This window comes from Tyto alba, unplaced genomic scaffold (genome assembly GCF_018691265.1).
Source record: "Tyto alba isolate M040663 unplaced genomic scaffold, T.alba_DEE_v4.0 Super-Scaffold_2, whole genome shotgun sequence".
Lineage (NCBI taxonomy): Eukaryota > Metazoa > Chordata > Aves > Strigiformes > Tytonidae > Tyto > Tyto alba.
In genome coordinates this window covers 60,100,458-60,119,638 of record NW_024881282.1, presented here as the reverse complement: position 1 = coordinate 60,119,638, position 19,181 = coordinate 60,100,458, and the positions used below count along the sequence as shown (strand labels likewise).

Here is a 19,181-nt window from a genome sequence, read left to right as displayed (position 1 = left end):
GCAGGTTGACTAGGATAGTGGATAGGTAACATTAAACGTGTAGATCATCAAAGTATTTAATTCAAGCTATCCGTCTGAAATATATTAGCTACTTTTTCATTATAAGTTCACAGTAGAAGGTCTTTTTCTAATGTATGCATCCAGAAAATCTGAGTCCTCATTCAAGGAAAAAAAAAAAAATTGTTGTACTTTGTAGCATTTATTTAGTTGGAGTTTACTGTTATTCTAGTCTAATTTCTTTCTTCTTTTTGTGATAGCTATTGCACTAATATCTGTTGAAAAATAGAATTGGTTTTGGTCTGTCTGCTGTTTGAGCATCAAAAACTGTGTTTGATCACTATCCAGGAGCACTAGGTTACTTTTTTTATTTATTACTGAGTCTGAATGTTCATCAAGGAACAATATCTCGTAGCTTTTGGGGATATATGTTAATATATCCCTTTGGAGAGTAGAAATGAATCAACTGTCTTCCTTCACTTATCTTTCTGGGATCTTAGGATATAGCCTAACAAGCTCGTTCTCTCTCCAGAAAAGTCTGTACAAACTTCAATTTCAAGCTCTTAAGCATGGTTTGCTATGGGCACTCTTGAGAATAATGTAGTTAGACAATTCAAATAATGAAAGAAGGGTCAAATAACACATAAAAAAGTGGAAATGTTAGAAAAATTTTGTGATTGATCAAATGTTAAATAGTTTATGGAGCAATTATTTAAAATTGTGCTGAGCAGTATCCACTAGAGTAAATAAATAATCCAAATGATGGAAAGGGAAAAGATTAGGAACAGTATTGTGACTGAAGTACTCAGTTGCTCAATCAGGAAAGAAGAAAACCCTCAGAGAATTCTCAGCATAAACAGTGGGTTTTCCTGCTGGCTGTATCATTCCTTCTGTCTTTCCTGACAAAGATGTTTTGTAGTACTGCAGTCCTATACTATTCAATACAGGGTTGAACATAGAAGAACGGATGCTTATATAAATTTATGTGTGTGCTTATATAAATATATGTATGTGTACCTATATATGTATATTTTTTGTAAGAACATATAATTAAAATAAAAATAAAAAAGGTTTCATTTTTACTGGAGAAGCGATATTGAGGTAGTAAGTAGGAAAGGTTGTCAATGCTTTCCTGAAACAGAATGAAATGTCACTTTCTAGTAGAGATTCAACTATTATCCTATCCCTCCTCAAGAAACTACCTATTCTTATGAATTTGTCAATTATTAGATTATTTCAAACTGTGATTTTGGGTATATATCACTGATAAAACTCAGATGAAGCTATCCAACTGGACTTCATCCTAATCAGTGTTTTCTCTCCATGACAATATGCAGTGTCTTCAGCTCTAAAAAGTGTTTTGTTCTGGTGTGTTTTTTTTTTTTTTTTTGTTTTGGGGGGTTTGATTGGCTTGTTTTTTGTTGTTTTTGATTGTTTGTTTTGTTTTTTTTTTTTCTTTGTAAAAAGGAAATTGAACTCTCTACAACTCTTCTGCTAAAGCATATCTTATAACTTTAGAACTAAATGTGTGTGTAGGGAGAGGGGGGGTTCCTATGTATTCTGAATTTTTTTTCAGCACTATCAATTGGATAGATAAAGGGAGATCTGTCCCAGAATAGTGTGTAGGCTGGAGGTTAGAATATTGTATCCTGAAGTACTTGCTGTGGGTGAATAGGGAATTTGAATCTGCCTTAATCGCTGCATTGATGTACTTTCACCTCTGCTTAACCTTTCTCTCTCAGCTCCTTTCCAAATAAATGACCAAATGTGAGAGGTTTTAATCCAAAGTTAATGATGTCCCGATGACATTTGTTTTTCTTTTTTTTACTGTGGTGGAATTGCTTATTAGTTTGTAATGAAAGCTGGGCGTGGATGAGGACTATACAGATGAAAGCCAATACAGAATAAGACAAACATAGGTTTAGAAGGAGGGACTATGATTGTTACCAGAAACTAAATGTGGGAGGTTGCTTATGCCGAATTGCTAGGACTGCATCTGGAAACCTGCAAACAAATACATACCAAACGTCTAATTTTCCCTTGGTAAATTGTTTATTATAAAACTCTGAATCTGGATTTTGATGTCATGATTCATGTCTGTGCATGAGGCTGGGATTTCTGCTTTGCACTGTGCATAAACATAAAGTTTGGAACAAATTAGAAATTGTTGCTAAGGCAGAGTGAATTGTCCCATTGTCAGAAGGTATTTCAGACAGAGGCTGTTGATTTTTTGTTCTATTATTTGCAGCCAGCCATCAGGCAATCTATAGGTGAAGTTTAAATAATTGTTTTGACAGATAAAATCAAAAATATTTATCATTCTTGCATGCTACACAGGCCATTGCTTTCTTTGTATCTCATACAGTGGTCATTCTCCTGAGGTGCTTGAGTAAAGAATGCTGCTGTTTGAAGAGAAATTGGTAACAATGAGTCCTCAAACTTGATGGCTTGAGGGACACACTGATAGACTTGCCTGTTTTCCACTTTTCTTTATGGAAGAAGGAAAAGTGACTGTAAGTGGAGTAGTATTCAATCTGCATTTAAGCAGTGGATTTATTTTTCAGAGGTGTTTTTCCTAGTGCATTCCTTATGTGCTGCTAACTGCTACTTGTGCATTAATATTTGTAATGTGCTTGAGATTTTCATAGTCATTCTGACTGTTTCTACTTGCACTGCTGTCTCTAATTCATGCCTAGTCAAAAATGCTTATATGTAGATGAGGAAATATTTTTACTGAGGAAAAGGTAAGCTTAAATTTTTTGAGAGGCTGATTTAGGAAATGCTCAAGAATTAATGAATGCCCTGTGTAACATCAGATATGGAACTGGCAGGCAAATGTAAAGATGATTGTTATTAATTCATATTAATTCACATTGATGATACTTATATGTGCTGAATGCTGTCTTTGGGAGACAAAATATATTCATTGTCTGTAAGAAATCTCATCTCTTCCCACACAATATCACTTGAAAGGAACATGACTGAATATGACATTTTATATAAGGAGAATTAAAAAAATACAGCGTAATTTAGGAGAGGTGCAAACAGGTAAATCAACAGTTTATTTTTCCTTCTGTTTTGAATGATTCCTGTTCTCAAAGATTATTACTTGTTACCTCACCCAGATATTGGTGACAGAGAATTACTAAACAATCATTCGTTACAATATTTGGGGCTTTTTTTTTTTTTTTTCCTTTATTGCTTAATTTGTTCCATACCCATTGCAAAATTTCAAAGACAGAACTTGCTTGTATCTGCATGTTTTTGTGATTTCCATAATCAATGAAATCCCAGTGTTACACTAAATGCCTTTCAGGAGAGCATCAATATCCATCACTTCAAAACTAGTCTCTCTTACCTCCTGTTCAGTCATTGTGACTCAAACAAAACATTACGCTGGCCTCTTGAAAGTCTTTGGTCTAAAAGTGTCATGTTATTGGCCACTTTGAGCCTGCTGTTCCCTCTCTTACCTGCCCTTTGCCATTTTCATGAATTATAATCAGAACATTAGTATAAAGTTTATTTTTAAACTATTCTGGCTTCAAATATTAAAAATATTCCTGATTTATAATAAATATTTACAAGGAATTTCTTGTAGTATTTCTGATAAATTATGTGTTTTGGCTAAATATGTCATTATTAGAAGAAAAGTAACCACTGTTAGAAGAAATACTCATATCTTGGATTTAGAGTGATGTTTATTCAAGGTGATTACAGTTTTTTGCACAAGGAAGGCAAATTAAGAGAGAAGTCAGTAATCACATTACAATATACACATACTAATCAAATGAAAATGCTTACACAGGGAATTTCAAAGAACTTCTGAAAGTAAGGTGTTAAACCAAAACAGAATTTTGAAAGAGCAAACTTAAAATTTGTTTTCATTCAGTCTTTAAGAATTGAACAGTTCATCATGTAGCAGTGTGGGCAAGGTTTTCATCCACACTCACCTCATCTTTCCTTTTTAAGAAAATGTAATCTCAGTGTGCTACCAGTTGATCAGAGGTGAGCTCGAAGGTACTAGTCTGTTCTGAGGATGGCATGGCTAATGTTTTTAGGCATGAAAACTGTAATATAAAGCTCTTGCAATTACATGTCTAGCAAGCTGTACTTGGAGTCTCATAGACAAAACCCAAGCATCAGCAGAAAATCAAAACCATTTGTTCCTTCACTGACTTTCCTATAAACAAGCAGAAAATCAAACAAACAAACAAACAAACAAAAAAACATGAAAACACTCTAATCAGTTTGAATAGTTAAATAATTAAAGGTGAAGAATTAAGAAAAAAAAAAGAGGTAAAATAAATAGAAAAGAAAGGTATTTAATAGTGCACATATGTCTACATTAACCTGTCAAAATTATGGTAGAACACTTCCAGCAGTCCTATCTATTAATATGCATCCAAAAAGTTGGAGTATTGAGGCTGCAAGTTCAGCTTTGCTTTCTCATAATACTGTGTAATGCATGATCAGAATCCACTCACTAAAACATGGTTATAGGAAAATAACTTGAAGTGGAATCATGGTATTGCATTAAGAAGCTTTGGATAAAGCAGAAACTTTCAGAAAATTTTTTAAATTTCCACAGTTCCCTAGGCAAGGTTTACCTAAATTAGTGATAGATATTAATATAACATAGGGAGATATTTTTTCCCAAAGTGAGTGAATGTCATGAATGTTTATACACAGTGTGATGGGGAATTCAGGTTTCAATACATTAATCCATTTGCAAAGGTATCCTCTTCACTGGTAGTGGGACATTCTACTTTCAATGTTGTGGAGTGTATTTTTCATGATAAAAGGTATGATGATTATTGTGGTGTTTGTAAGCACATAAGTTTTCAGCATCTGCTTTTCAGTGATGCTTTGCAATGAGAATGATTACAGTAGCTTCACTTCAGCATGGAATATCATGATTGACGCTATATCAAGGAGAACATGGAATCTCCTAATGACTTTAATAGTGTCTATTTCTTTGTGGAATTTCTTTTCATTTTCTTAAAGCAATGGGAACATTGCTGATTGTATAACCTTATCCCCTGTTTCAGGTCTCCTAGAAACCCTGAACAGAAGATCATTAAACGAGTGATTGCTCTTGAAGGAGACATTATCAAGTAAGTATTTTAAGCCTTAGTCTCTAAGTCTTTATAGGAGTAGTGTAGCTTTTCAGTGGATTTTATATGAGTATCCTAGACAACGAGAACTTTCTAGTATTTTATTTCTATCTATTCTTAACAGAGATGTCAGCACTGTACCTGTCTCCTTTTTAATGAGAGGAGAAATGCTACACAAAACTGCTTGCTCTCTCATGAAAGGTACATGAGTGCAAATAATGCTTGTTTCTTAGAATATCTCTGCCATGTATCAAGGCAGGTAATTGTACAGCATTTTTTTCTATAGGATTATAGGGCTGTGATTTTTCATTTAGAGAAGTCCAGCTGCTGTTTCATACTTTGGCTGGCAAATAAAAGTAGGATGGCTTTTTAGGGGGTTTCTGTTTGTTTCTTTTTTTTTTTTTTCATTTGTTTTATTTTATTTTTGAGATAAAGAACCCTCCTAGATGACCATATTCACTGCAGTGTGTGGGATTCTGTAGGGAATATGGTGAAACTGATTTGAAGTATATTATTCTATCAGAAAAAAAAATTGTAGCAAGAGTAGGCTCTAGAGTACTTCAAGACTTGGTTTACTCTGACAGATAGACATTCCTACTGGGTTTGAGTGGAAATAAATTACTAGTAGATGTAAATCAAAAGTTTTTGTGGGAACAGTACTATTTAGGTGAAAATGCTTGTTTGAAAAGGTTTCTTTTTCCCAGGTACAGAATAGAATTGACATAGAGCTGCGGGGGTAAATCCCTAGTTTCCCACACTAAGATATGAATGACCCTGGGAACTCCCAGACAATATGGCAGACTAAGACTCTGTTCATTTATATAATGATTCTTGCTCTGGTGTAGTGAATACTTGAGAAGTACTTGGCAGTTACAATTTAAATCAAGTATTTGAGTGTGGTCTCAATGAGCCTTAGTTAATAGCAACACTGGTGGACGTGTCTTATCTTTTTTCCCTCTTGCAGTTGCTAAAATTTCTGTTTTATTGAAAAATTCTAAGTCCTCTCAGTCTGACAAATAAAAATAAATTCTGACATTTGTGTTGAAGCAAAATATCTGAAATAACATGCACTAAGAAAATAATTTGATATCCAAAAACTGTTAAGATCTGCAGCTAAAACTAGCTATCACTTTAAAGAATTAAAAACATAGTACTGGTGTTTGCTACTGAGTGATGTCTTTTATAGACCTATATCCTTAAGAAGGTACTTATTCCTTGATGTAGTTGATATAAGTGTTGTAAATCACATAAGTGATAAGACTGGTATTCATGATTTGGTATTCCTCATTAATTTCTCTAGCAATATCAGAAAGAGATAGCAATATAAGGCAACTTCAAGTGTTACTTTTCACTGTTCTATATTATTATATTTGTCTGAATTTTGGAAACCGAATGTAGTTTTTGATAACACAAAAGACATTTAATAACTTAAATTCAAGCTGTAGGAAATTAATTATGCTGTATGTTCAAATGCCTTAAGACTCCGAACTTTTCATTAACTTCTGTGGGTGTTCTTGGCCAAATGGACAAAGGTATGGGGCATAATAGCTGTGGGAGTGTGTACAGAATACTGATGAGCCTGTAGGTTAGTGAATCATGCATGGACACAGAAGGCTGTACAGTGATCCTCATCTGTCTTTAGTAAAACAGGTCAGATTAATTTATTGATAGAAATAGTAATCTCAGTAATTCAGATGTGAATTTTTTTCTATTTGAACACATCAAAATTGCCCCAAATCCTTTTGATTTAACTGTAGAAACTAGTGTTTAGCAAAAGAATTAATTATTGGACTATTATAACTTGTTAAGTTTTATTACATATTATTGTCCCCTAATTGTGTATGTGTAGAAAATGTAATTAATACGTGCCATTTTTCATAGCACTAGGGTAAAGAAAAAGCTTACATAATAAGGTAAGACAGCAAAGCTGGCAAGATTTTTCTAAAATATGTATTATTTTTATAATGATTCCTCAATCATGTATGTGACTAGGACATTTGTGTCTGAAACAGACAACTGTTAACTGAAAGCATGCATAGAACATATAAATAGATTTTGATTCCTATTTGATATCTGAAGACAGTCTTTATTACAAACTAAAATGAATTGGTTTTGATATCTTAAGATTTTATGTCTATATATTTTTATATATTGAATTGTTCCTGATCAGCATAAAATGATGCTCTGAATGAAACTGAAAGTAACATGGATCATGTACAAAAATGTATCTGAAAGTAGTAAAATGGGACTCTTCCCTTTTGTTCAGATTCTTTTTCAGTATGGGTGAAAACTGATGCACAATTGACCTTAGAGGAATGTTTGAACATCCTCGCTCCTAATATCAAACCTTTGAAGTGCAGTATATATGCTTGTATGCTGCAAAAAAACAGTCCTTTAAGCCTTCTGCTGCTCTGCTGATCAATCAGAATTCCTTCTTGCTGAGAAAACATCCAGTCCTACTTCAGAGCAGTTGTTTCAGTTCCACAGTACAGAAAAGTGGGAATAGTCAGATGTGGTGGGGTTCTAGCACTTATGGGGCTGTTTGTGGGTACAACAGATTTACAGAAGTGGTGATTATATAGGGAGCTGTGTTGTATTGCCCATTTTATCTGGAAGGTCAATGCAATGTACAAAGTCTATCTGTTGCTTTGCAAATTTGCTTGGTGTCATGTGACAGAATTAATTAATACATACTTTCGATGGTGAGTCTTCCAGTCTTCCACGTGAAGAAAGGTTTGCAAATAATTGTGAGTTGGAAGGTATTTTCATTTAGTGCTCTGGGAGATAGGTGATAGAAAATACAGTCTATGAGCCTGATGTTATGCTTTCATAGATGAATGAATTATGTTTCCTCAGTCTATTTGGTGCATGATTAGGGATAAGAATGCTGTGTTTTCTCATGAGAGCAATTAAAATAAGTTAGTTAGCATTTTTACTATTTGTTAATTACTGTAAGTAATGAAAGATCAAATAGGCAGAGCCAATAGGACTCTAAGAAAGGTTCCTTATATTTTGACTTGAGTTTAGGTGTTATGACTCCACAGCAGAAAAATCCTCTTTTTCAGTTCTTTATTTCTAAAAATATTAAATAAGATAAAAATTGTGACATTTTGAGAACAAGCATGACTGACTTCCAGTTTTTGTAAAGGAATATAGATGAGAGATCTAGAATAGGTCCATTTTGACCTTTCATTCTGTATTTTTCAGGTAGTCAGACATTATGGACTACATAGTACTTTACCTTTTGAAATACGCTTTGAGGGATTGAAAAATGCTACAAACTCACTGAATAAAAGTTCTGACATTTAAATTTTCTGGTTTTGTTTCCAGTCTAGTTGGTAGTCCAGGTGAAGTGAGTTTGGTAGTGTCTTGTAAATCCTCGGAAGCATGTAGTACATGACAAAAACCTATAACATAGTTTAATTTGCATAAGTTATTAGAACTTCCTCCTCAAATGAATTTAAAGAATAGACAGAAAAATCACCATTTAGCCCTTGAGAATGAATCTGTAGGTCAGCTTGTATACAAACAGTAGTGCAAAGTGTAGCTCTCGTAGGTCAGGTTTTGTTTTGTCTTCCATGGATTCACAGGAGAATTAACTTTAAGTAGGAAATCATTACAATGGTTCCTGAAGACTGTTTAAATGATAATTTTTCCAAAAGAGACCTTCTTTTAAAAGTCAATAGAATCTAATTTCTTAAAAATTAATGTTGGTATTATAAAACACTTTGAATAACTTGAAATTAAACTTATTAAAACTCATTTATCTTAAATGCACTAGTGGAAATTCAAAAATCTATAGTAATCTAACACAGAAGAGTTATGGTATGTTTTCAGTATCACAAATAAATGAAGGTTTATGTGAAGTTAACCAAAATTGGATTAAACTAGTAACATTTAAAATTAAGTCTGTTCAGTAACTTGCTGAACTGATTTATTTTCTTTCTGTCTGTCATAGTTGCACAGGTCTGCAGGAGCTTGATGTGCCAGTTCTGTTTCTTTCATATAATTGTTGCTTCTTAATACTGTATCTGATTTAAGAATGATTTGTGAGCCCATAGGAAGAATAATTTTTAACAGTTTTGTCTATTGATATTCTTAGGCTGTTTAGGAGTCTGTGTACTGAGGACTGAATGGTTCAGTAAAATGGTGTTATCTTTTGTCGTGGTTTATTATTTCTTGCAAAACTACTCTGAAGATGTGAATAAGGAAATACTCCTTGTTTCTCAAAGCATGATTGTGCAGAGATAGATCATCATATTATTAGGCTGTAGGTCTAAACTATTAAATCGCAGAAACTATTGCCACAGAATGTTAGGAAATAAAGAGCTATAAAGGGGCTCAAAAAAGGAGTAGAGAATTAACAGAAATTTTATTAAATGCAGCAATAACAGTATAACTTCATGTACTCTTGTTGTCATGTACATGCAGGTTGTTTTATTCCAGTCAAAGACCCCATACTGGCTTAAAATATAACCAAAATCCAGTCAAATCTGTCCACTTGTTGGAGAACCCTTTCAGCTTCAAACAAACTGTTCACTACTCCATGCAGGTGTGTGGTTGCCTTTTATTTCTCAGAGAGTAGGTGGCATCCAATAACCCTTCATCATGAAAATGGTAACAAGTTTTCTTACTGTGTTTTTCACTGAATTAGCTCAATTTCATCACATAGATTGGGCAGCTGTTTGTTTTCACTGAGGACCAAGGATAGTTGTCCAACAAAACAGCTGTTTTCATGCAGAGACCCTACTACTTGGTAGCAACTTGAGTTAGAATATACCACAACTTTACTGCATGCCTCTAGGAAGCAGAATAGCCTTCAGAAAAACTCTGACTTTGGCAATGTTGTGGCACAAGAATGTCTCTCTAAGTAACCTCTCCAGGGCAACCACCTGTCAGAAATTGCGTCCAGATTTTTGCTATTTAATCACACAGAAATAATTTAATGTTCTCTAGTGCTGTAGTAAGAGTCTTCTTGTTCCTTTTTCACCCCTCCCAACTCTGATATACACAGACACCTCTAGTAACTATTCTGAGGTGCTGGTGATGTGGTAAGTTACTGCTTACAATGGCTCAAAGTTAGAATAGAAAAATGTATTATCAGTAAAAGACATCAAAAGACTAGTAATCACAGTTGCTCATGGTACGCAGGGCATGTTTATGGCTGTGTCCTATTCCCTTCTTCCTCAAAGTCCACTGTCTCTGTCTTTGGGTTGTGAATATAGATATATGAACATGGGGATCCACATTGACAAGAGTGCTAGTGGGATCAACAGAACTGAGAACTGATTGTCGTCTGAGATTACATGTTTTGGAACACCTTTCTTTTTGGTTAATTGCAGTCTTCATATCGTTCTTTGTACTTTATATATCTAAATGATGTAGTAGCAGTCAAACTACCCCTTAGATGAAAAAGTCTTCATCTTCCAAAGTATTTTTATTTTGTGGTCATGCATGCAGAATGCATATGTCATAGGATTTATGCAGTATTTATACAATTCATTTTGCACTACTTATTGCTAGGTACTGATGGGATTTTTTTAAGCCAATGAAAGCTTTTGTTAGGTTCCAGCTATACTGCTCTGTCATGACTCTTCATCATTGATTGTATCCTTGTAAGTCCCTTAAATAGAGTTTCCATTGATTTTGATTCCATTTCATATGCAGAGTTCTTGCATGATTGGACTCCATTTCTGTAAATGCAGACAATGTGAACGTACAGCATCTTTAAGTTAAAAAAAAATCTGACAAACCTGGGATGAAGATTTTCTGTATCCATAATGAATTTCTAAAGTTATATGGACATTTAGGCCCAGTAATGAAGGACTGCAAAGCTGGATTTCTAAAATTTGGCATTCTTATACTCATTATAAAATATGGAGAAATGTTTTTGCTTTGCATTAGATTTTAGTTGCCTAATATTTGAGAAAGGTGCATGAAGAGACAGAAAGGATAAGAATACAAAGTTGAAATTCAGGAAAAAAATTTATAAATGTTCTTTTACTTTCAGAAAATACAGGGTAAAATAATTTTTTACAAAGGCAAAAAATATGAAAATGAAAAAATAAAAGACATAGTTTTCTAGACTATTTTAATTTTATTTTTTTTCCACATTGGAAAATGTGAGTGGTAATATTGTAGTCATATTCACTCATTTCTCCATGCAGTAAAGTCTTCATTCCTTTAATATCCATAACATTTTAAAGACAGATTTTCTTCTTAAGAGTACAGATAGCAGCAGTCAAATTGCTAGAAGATTGTGAGTGTCATCAATACAATTTCTCTGATATTTCAGTTGGTTTCATTTGTCAAAACTTACTGAGAGCAATGGAGTTGGAATGTAGATACAGTGTGACCTCTGGAACTCTTAGTATTAAAGGAAAAAAAGACAGTGTAATATGATTCTTTGAGATTGTATAGAATTTGCAATGTTAGTTTATAGAAAAAAGAAATAGGATATCCTATTACCTCTGAAGTAAAGAGGTTTGATTTGGACAACACTAAGAGACAATAAAATAGAGACCATCAGTAACACTAGTTTCCACAGAGTTGCTATTCACACTAAACCCAAAAGTACTAAAAATTGAGTATGCAATTGCAATATGTACACAGTTACACTCTATTCTCTCTATTAGTGTGCATCTGAACCAAGTCACAAATGACAGCTGTATCTACAGGAATGAGAAAGATTTTTTTTTTTTAATTATTTCTTCCTTCTTTTCTTCTCTCTCTTTTTTTTTTTTTTTTTTTTTTTTCCCTCTGTTTTAATTAGAGAAGCAGCACTCTAAAAGGCAAAAAAGCAGCATCTCTTTTAAGATGGCATATCTGTGAACACCGTGCATAATGAGTCTCAGTAGTGTTCAAAGACTATTTTAATCTGCTAGAGTAATAAACAGTGGGGGAGTTTTTTAAATGCTCAGCAGGCACCTTGGAGTAACATTTCTCATGGCTTTCAATAAATCCCTGTAGTTATGCAGCCGATGGTTATTGTGAAGTATACTCCATTATATGCAGGAAGTGTATCTGCAGACACTTATTGCCAGCATTAGCTGTAGCTGTGTGAAGTACCATTCTATCTTGTGCTAATACATATTATAGAATTAAGAGAAAAGAGGCAGACAAGCACTTTATGTCTTTAGCATTGAAAACTACAAGGATGGAGAAAAGAAATCTGGTAGAGGAGTTGGGAAAAGTAGTGTTAAAGTATCATGGCCTGTCCGTACTGTGCTTATACCAGCACCTGACAAACTAACTTTTGCTGTTTTAACCCACTGTTGGTCAAGTGTAGTGCAAATATCCAGCAGGGTTATGGTCACCAGTTTACTTCTGACTGGCTTCCATGTGCTGGAAACTGAGTAGAGACCAATGTCAGAACAGATAATGCTGCTAATAGGCAGGTATTTATATCCTACAAAATTATTTTCTAGGATGTTGAGGCACTTTGATCATTTTTAAACTTGTGTCATAGACTGCAGATAAACTTCTGTACCCAGTTTGGGACAGGAAAGACATTGATAATCTAGAACAAGTTCCGCAGAGGACCCTAAGCCCTCAAGTTGGTCAGGTGCTACAGCACTTGCCCTGTCAGGAAAGACTGGACAAATGGGACTTGTTCAGCCTGGAGAAGAGAATGCCTTGGGGTCGTGTAACAGAAATCCCCCAATACCTATGGGGAGTTTAGCAAGAAGGTGGAGCCACACATAGTGGTGCAGTGGGCATAACTTGAAACAGGAGAGGTTTAGACTGGATAGAAGAAGAATTTTCTCCATGAGGTTGGTCAGGCAGTGGGGCAGTTGATGGAGAAGCTATAGTCTCCATCCTTGGAGGTGTCCAAGACCCTTCTGGATAAGGCCCTCAACCTCACCTGATCTTGTAGCTAACCCTGGTTTGGGCAGGAGGTTGAACTAGAGACCTCCTTAGGGCCCTTCCAGCCTGAACTCTCCTATGATTCCATGATTTCAAATGTGTTAATATCACATTTAGAGGACTGTTATCTTTGTTAGAAGCTTGAACAAATGCAGTATATTCATCTCATTTAAGAGAGCATGTCTTTTGCATTTTTCTTTAAAGAAACACATTTGATTTCTGTTTCACTGAAAGCTGATTCACTGCCAAGACATCAGACGGTTAGAAAAGACATGCATACAAGTATAATCATCTCAATGGGAAACTCAATATGTTGTCTTTATGAAAATTTTTAAAAAGTGAGCAGCAATTGAACAAAATGCACTAACATTTAAAAAAATCCAATAGTAAATAAAATGCTTTCATGTATTTTAATTTTCACAAATTATTTACTTTTTTCGTTCTAAGCTACTGATATAAATGTCCTTGGTGGTCTGCAATTTGGCACTGAAATCTATACTTAGGAATCAGAATAGAGGGTATGTTTAGTAAAAATGGTCTTTGTTCTGAGCAATTTAGGACTTTATCTTCTTAATATTTAGATGCCTGCTTAAGTAGTTTCTTGATAGAAGTTGAGCTCCATTTAAACTCTGATGCTCATCTATATGTATTGCATCAAAACCTCAGTGTGACAAGAACAAAGATGGGAGTAAGAGGGAGGAAATAGTATTAAATCCACTTTATATAAAAGGAAGTCAGGATTAAAGATGTTGTTGTAGGTTTATGCTCATATAAGAAAAGTGTGGAACAACCATTAACTGAACTCCTTGAGTTCCTTATCCCAGAAAATGAACTATAAGTTCATGTATTTGTCAGCAGCAGATTTTTCTAGGTGTATTGGAAGGCAGACAAGGTTCAGAACCTGGTAATTCATGCACTTTCCTGTAAATTGAAATGAAAATTTTTATTAGCTTGAGCAGTATTGGGATCAGGGATATTTTTATGTTTGCGAATTGAAGAAAAACATGCTGAAACAGAAGAGTCTACTCTGAATAATCTAAATAAATAAATCTTACTGATTGTTTGTTTTTACAGCAGTGAAAAAGTCTTTCTCTATCTTGAATATATTTAGGGTGCTGAACTCAAACAGTGACATGGTGAAAGAGTTGTATCCACCTACCAATGAGTAGAAAACTGTCTTGTGAACTACTCAGTATGGGGTTGTTTCATTAACTGCATTATTATCTTGGCTTTGTTTGGTTTGTTTGTTTGTTTGCTTGTTTGTTTTGTTGTTTTTTTTTTTTTGTTTTTGTTTTGTTTTTTTTTTTTTTTAATTATTATTTTTCTTCTAATTTCCTTGTCTCCTTTGAAGGAAGAATTAAGCATGCTTTCTGTTCATTTCAAATGAAGTAATGATCAGGTAATTACAAGTGACTAAGTTGATGGGTTTTGAAAAGTATTGCTTTTCTCTATTCCCCTTCCATTTCTACACACACACACACACACACATATTCTTCCCTCCCCACAGCTGGAGATACTGCTCCCTCATATGATTTATTTAAGCTGACCATGCACATGTTACTACTCTAGTCTAATGAAGAAGATTAATTTCCATCTCCACTCATGTGCAGGGAAACAACAGAAGTTGCATAATTTTTGATGTTGTATGTAAAAAAAAAAAAAACAAAAAAACAAAAAACCCCATAGCTTGCCTCTAAAATGTTCTTCCTAAATGCTCATCTTCCCAATGCTTTCACCTGAAGTCCCTTTTGGAACTGCTGAAGGCAGCTTAAGTGCACACCATGTACTTGGCATTGCAATGAGCTGACAGGGACCACATGTCTGCTTTCCAACTCCAGCTGAAGCAAAGTAACTTCATAACTTCTTAAAATGCACTGACACTGTCATTTGTGATCATCTGAACATATTCTCATAGGATCAGAGTCTCAGCTGTTATGAACCATCCTAACTCTGATAATGTTAAGGGAAATAGGCCAATTTAATCTAAATAAAAATCTGGTTAAAACATTTTTTGGGGTAAGAGCATATGTAAAGAAAACATTTTTTTGAGATAAGATCATATGTAATGAATACAAAAAAGTCATGTCTTCAAAGATTTATAATAGATTTTATACATTTCATATTTTTCCATTGACTAATGAATACAGAATTCCATACAGAATGAACTAATGATGCTTTATCTCTTTTTCTTTTTTTAATTTTAGAAGAATAGTGTAAACTTTCCCATTTGCTTACTTCTTGTCTTCATTAGATTTACAGCCTGACAAAGTTTTTTCGTGCCAGTGCATATTTTATAGCACTGTTTGTCAGCCATATGCAAAAATTGCCTGTGTTTTAATTTGAAAATTTTGAAAGTATTGTGTTTGCTATTATGTAAAGCTTGTAAATATATGTTGGCAGAAATATTAATTGTAAATTGTTCATTTAGAAAGATTGCTTCCATAGCTTTGTGCTGCAAACTGATCCTGAAATGAGGGCCTGAATAGTTCACAGTAGCAGAACTAATAAGGTTTTGAAATTTATCACTCCAGTGGTTATGAGATTCAAATGAGAATAGGAGCAAAAATGACTATTATCTTTTTTCATTATTATAGAACTGACTATTGTTGACATTCTGCTTCTGTGGAGTAAATTGTGTGATGAAACTGTAGTGTATTTTGGGTATAATGGGTAGCAAGTCATTAAGCGGGGTCTCCAGCATCTGTGCATAGGGGAGCCAAAAATATTTTCTGCTATACTGTTGTCTGTTGGCAGTGATTGCACAAATATTTTCTGCTCACTGACCATTATGCCACAAGCATTTTAATATGCAGCCAAAAATATATTATGATAAACTGTATGTCATGTATTTCTAGAACTTCAGGTATATCCCAGATAGCATTTCTAATGACTAAGTTTCAATTTTGTATATATAGCAAAAATAAGTTAGTATTTAATCATTTATTATAGCACAAAGTGGAGCAAGTGATAAATGCTGAAAAAGATTGTGATAGGATTTGCCATAATTGAAAACCAAAGCATAGTGCCTTACTAGTAGAGGTGGGAGTCTAATAAGTGATGGACCTCTAAAAGAGATAGCGTAGAATAATGGATGAGGAAATCAATGAACAGATTAGAAATAGGTACGTACTTAAAAAAGAAAGGTGACCTTTAATGGATTTCAGGGGACTGACTTGGTGATTGGCTAAATTAATCACAGTTCCATGGCTAGTGCAACTTTCTGTGCAAAAAAAACCCAAATTGCCTACATGCATCGTAGTGGTAATGGATGGCGTGTATAATTAAAAGTAGCAGTATTGTGTGTCTCTTCAGGTGTATTATGGAGCATCTCTTGTCATATTTCTGATACAATATATGTAGGTATGACCATATTTAAAAGAAGTATTTAGATTTCTAGTAATAAAAGTCATTCTACTGTTTCTAAAGCTTATGCGGTAGTTAAAACTTTAATTAAACAGGTTTTCAAGAGTGGGGAATAGAGACTAAGTTCATAAACCAGACAGATATGCTTTGTAAATGAAGAAGAAAGCTAATTAAGTCAAGCATAGCAGCATAATATTAATTTTTAAAAACACTTCAAGCATATTTGTAGTAAATCTTGCCACAGCTATTGCATATTTCCTAATGAGTTATTCTACAGTTTAAGTTCAGCATCTAAGCTGCCAACATTCCATAACCAGGTAAAAAATTGTATCCTTAGGCATTATGCTAATGTTATTTCAGCACAATTAACTCTTTGAGCACAATTTATGAAAAGAAAAAGACAAAAATGACACAAGGAATTTTTAGGTACCAGAATATTTTTCATTCCTGTAAGCTTTATTCAGCTGATGTTAATTCTAATTTCTTTGCAAGGAGACAGAGGTTAATACTGAGTGCTTTCTGGTGTCTATCAAGAGTTCTCTCATATGGGATAGAAGAGAGCTAAATTTTGTTGTAAATATGGAAGGCAATTAGTGAACTGCTACATTTCCTTCCATATGAAGATAAAATTCAGCTACATCTTTTTACATTGTCAGATTTAGATAGTTTAGTTGAAAGTACTTTCTGATGTTTGGCTGCAGTGTTTGTTTGTGCTTCTATGTTTCCTCAAATTATTTATCCAAAAATTTTTGAACATTTTTAATTATTTGAAATCTGTGATAAACCTGTTAGGCTGTTGCTTCTTTGGTTGAGTTTCTGTATTTCTCTAAAGAAAGCTTTATTTTCCTGACAGATTACTGATAGGTGTCTAATTCTATTTATCTGCTGGGAAATATTGATGATGTTTGAACAGGTTTAGTTAAATCAGCCTTAAACATGTTATTTTGAGATCTCTACTACATAGAGTCTGAAAAACTGGGTCAATTTTTGAAGTAATAACAAATGCCTGGGGTCTTTTTAGCCAAACTGTTCCCCTCTGTCCATTCAAATACTCTTTTTTTTTTTTTTTTTTTTTTTTTTTCCCCAGAGAATATGAAAATATAGTTAATATTGAATTTTTCATATTTACTTTCCTTCTGACTGGGCCACATAGACTGTTTCACTGTTACAATTAATCTTCTTTCTATCATTTATGCTTGAGATTACCCAAACATGGTCAAAAATAGAAGATATATCAGGAATGCTACATATGTGTCTACTGATTTTTGTAGAACGCTTCTTAAAATCTCAAATATTGTCTGTGTTGCTCAAAGGCTGAACAGACAAGCTTACCTGTGAGGTCCATAGCTGAGGGTATCCATACTTATAATGGAAAAAATAATTTATTTGAAAATTAAAAAAAAAAAAAATTAAAAAAGGAGAGACAAAGAAAGAAAAGAGAAAGCTACACCAGTGGCAAGCTGGAAAGGAAGAGAATGGGATATTTCCAGGAAAGACTCCTCTTTCCATCATTTTCTTCAGTGCCACAGAGATTTGCCTGAACACTTCCCACAGTGACTATACAGTTACAGCAGGACCATCTTGGTATTCCAGCTGGTTTCTCTTACACATTAGGGCTGATGGTGCTGACTGCATCACACTGATCAAGTGCAGATGTTACACTCATTTAACTGGTTGTGCAGCTATGTGCGTGTGTATTTCTGGATGTTACTTATGGGCTATTTAAATAATAATTATCTGTGAATGTTGTCTGCTAAGGTCTACATATGCCTGACTGTAAAGTTATAAAACAAAAGCTATGAAGTGAGAGGTGAAAGAGAGGCAGGAGGAGAAAGGGTGACTTAAACATCAGTCATAATCTGTTCCAACGAGAAACCCAACGTCAGAAGCATAGCAAAGTCTTGCAATTCAGTGACACAAGGCCATGAGGACAAGAGCATTTGGGAGTACAAGATAAAAGTGTCACCACAGCAGCTTTGGTGTATGTTAGCAGAAGACTACAAAGTCAAAAGCAGATTTCAGTGCTACAAGTGAAAGGTTACAGGGCTGTAAAAGGAAAACCCCTGATGCTACAAACCTTAAAGCACAGGGCAACATCTGTACTTTTCATTTCTCTGTGGATAATGTGAATTTTTATGATGATGATGAAAAAGAAAAGCCAGACCATTTCATAGGCAATTTCAGACTCATTTAATGTGAAGACTTAAAAATTCTGCATAGACAGAACTGACCATTTACAGTAGAAATACCTGTATCAACAGTTAATCAACTAGCATAGTGTAATTCATCCTATAAACCCCTTATTTTATTTTATTTTTTAGGGAACATTTTAGGAAATTATGTTTTTGTTCTGCCCTTACCCTTACCTCCCTGCGCTCATGTATCCTCTGTACATCTTTGTGCCAATGCTAAAGTCAGTTTGTAAGAGCCTCGGCATAGATAATTGTGTTCTGTTCCTGTGTACCATTTCATGTGTATAACAGATTTTGAGGAATCTTTTAGAAATATTTACAGATCTGTATACACTCTCCCTTCATACACAAGCATGTGAAGATCATTTTGAACATGGCAAGATATGTTCAACATCTACTCTTTGGCCCACAGTTGTCTTTTACCAGAGTTTAGTCTTTTAGCTGCTCAAATCTGTTCTGCTGTAGTTAACTGTTAGATGCTGACTTGTTGCCAGGACAAGGACAAGGGATTAGCATATGTTCCTGAAGGACATTTTTTCCTTTTTCTCTTAGTGGATACTTCTTTAGGTGTTGAAATAAAGTGACATGAACACTTTCCATACTGTATATTCAGTGCTGGAAAAAATAACGTAATTCATATTTAAAATTT

General features: G+C 34.2%; 1 protein-coding gene across 2 annotated transcripts in view; it reads left to right on the top strand.

Annotated features, from left to right (window-relative positions):
- The window catches only part of IMMP2L (inner mitochondrial membrane peptidase subunit 2), a 469,876-nt gene that overhangs the window by 308,980 nt on the left and 141,715 nt on the right, over positions 1-19,181 (top strand). For both annotated transcript variants that reach the window (XM_042792739.1, XM_032998774.2), the window contains exon 4: positions 5,046-5,111. In XM_042792739.1, the coding sequence (XP_042648673.1) occupies positions 5,046-5,111 (66 nt within the window). The remainder of the gene's footprint in view (positions 1-5,045; positions 5,112-19,181) is intronic.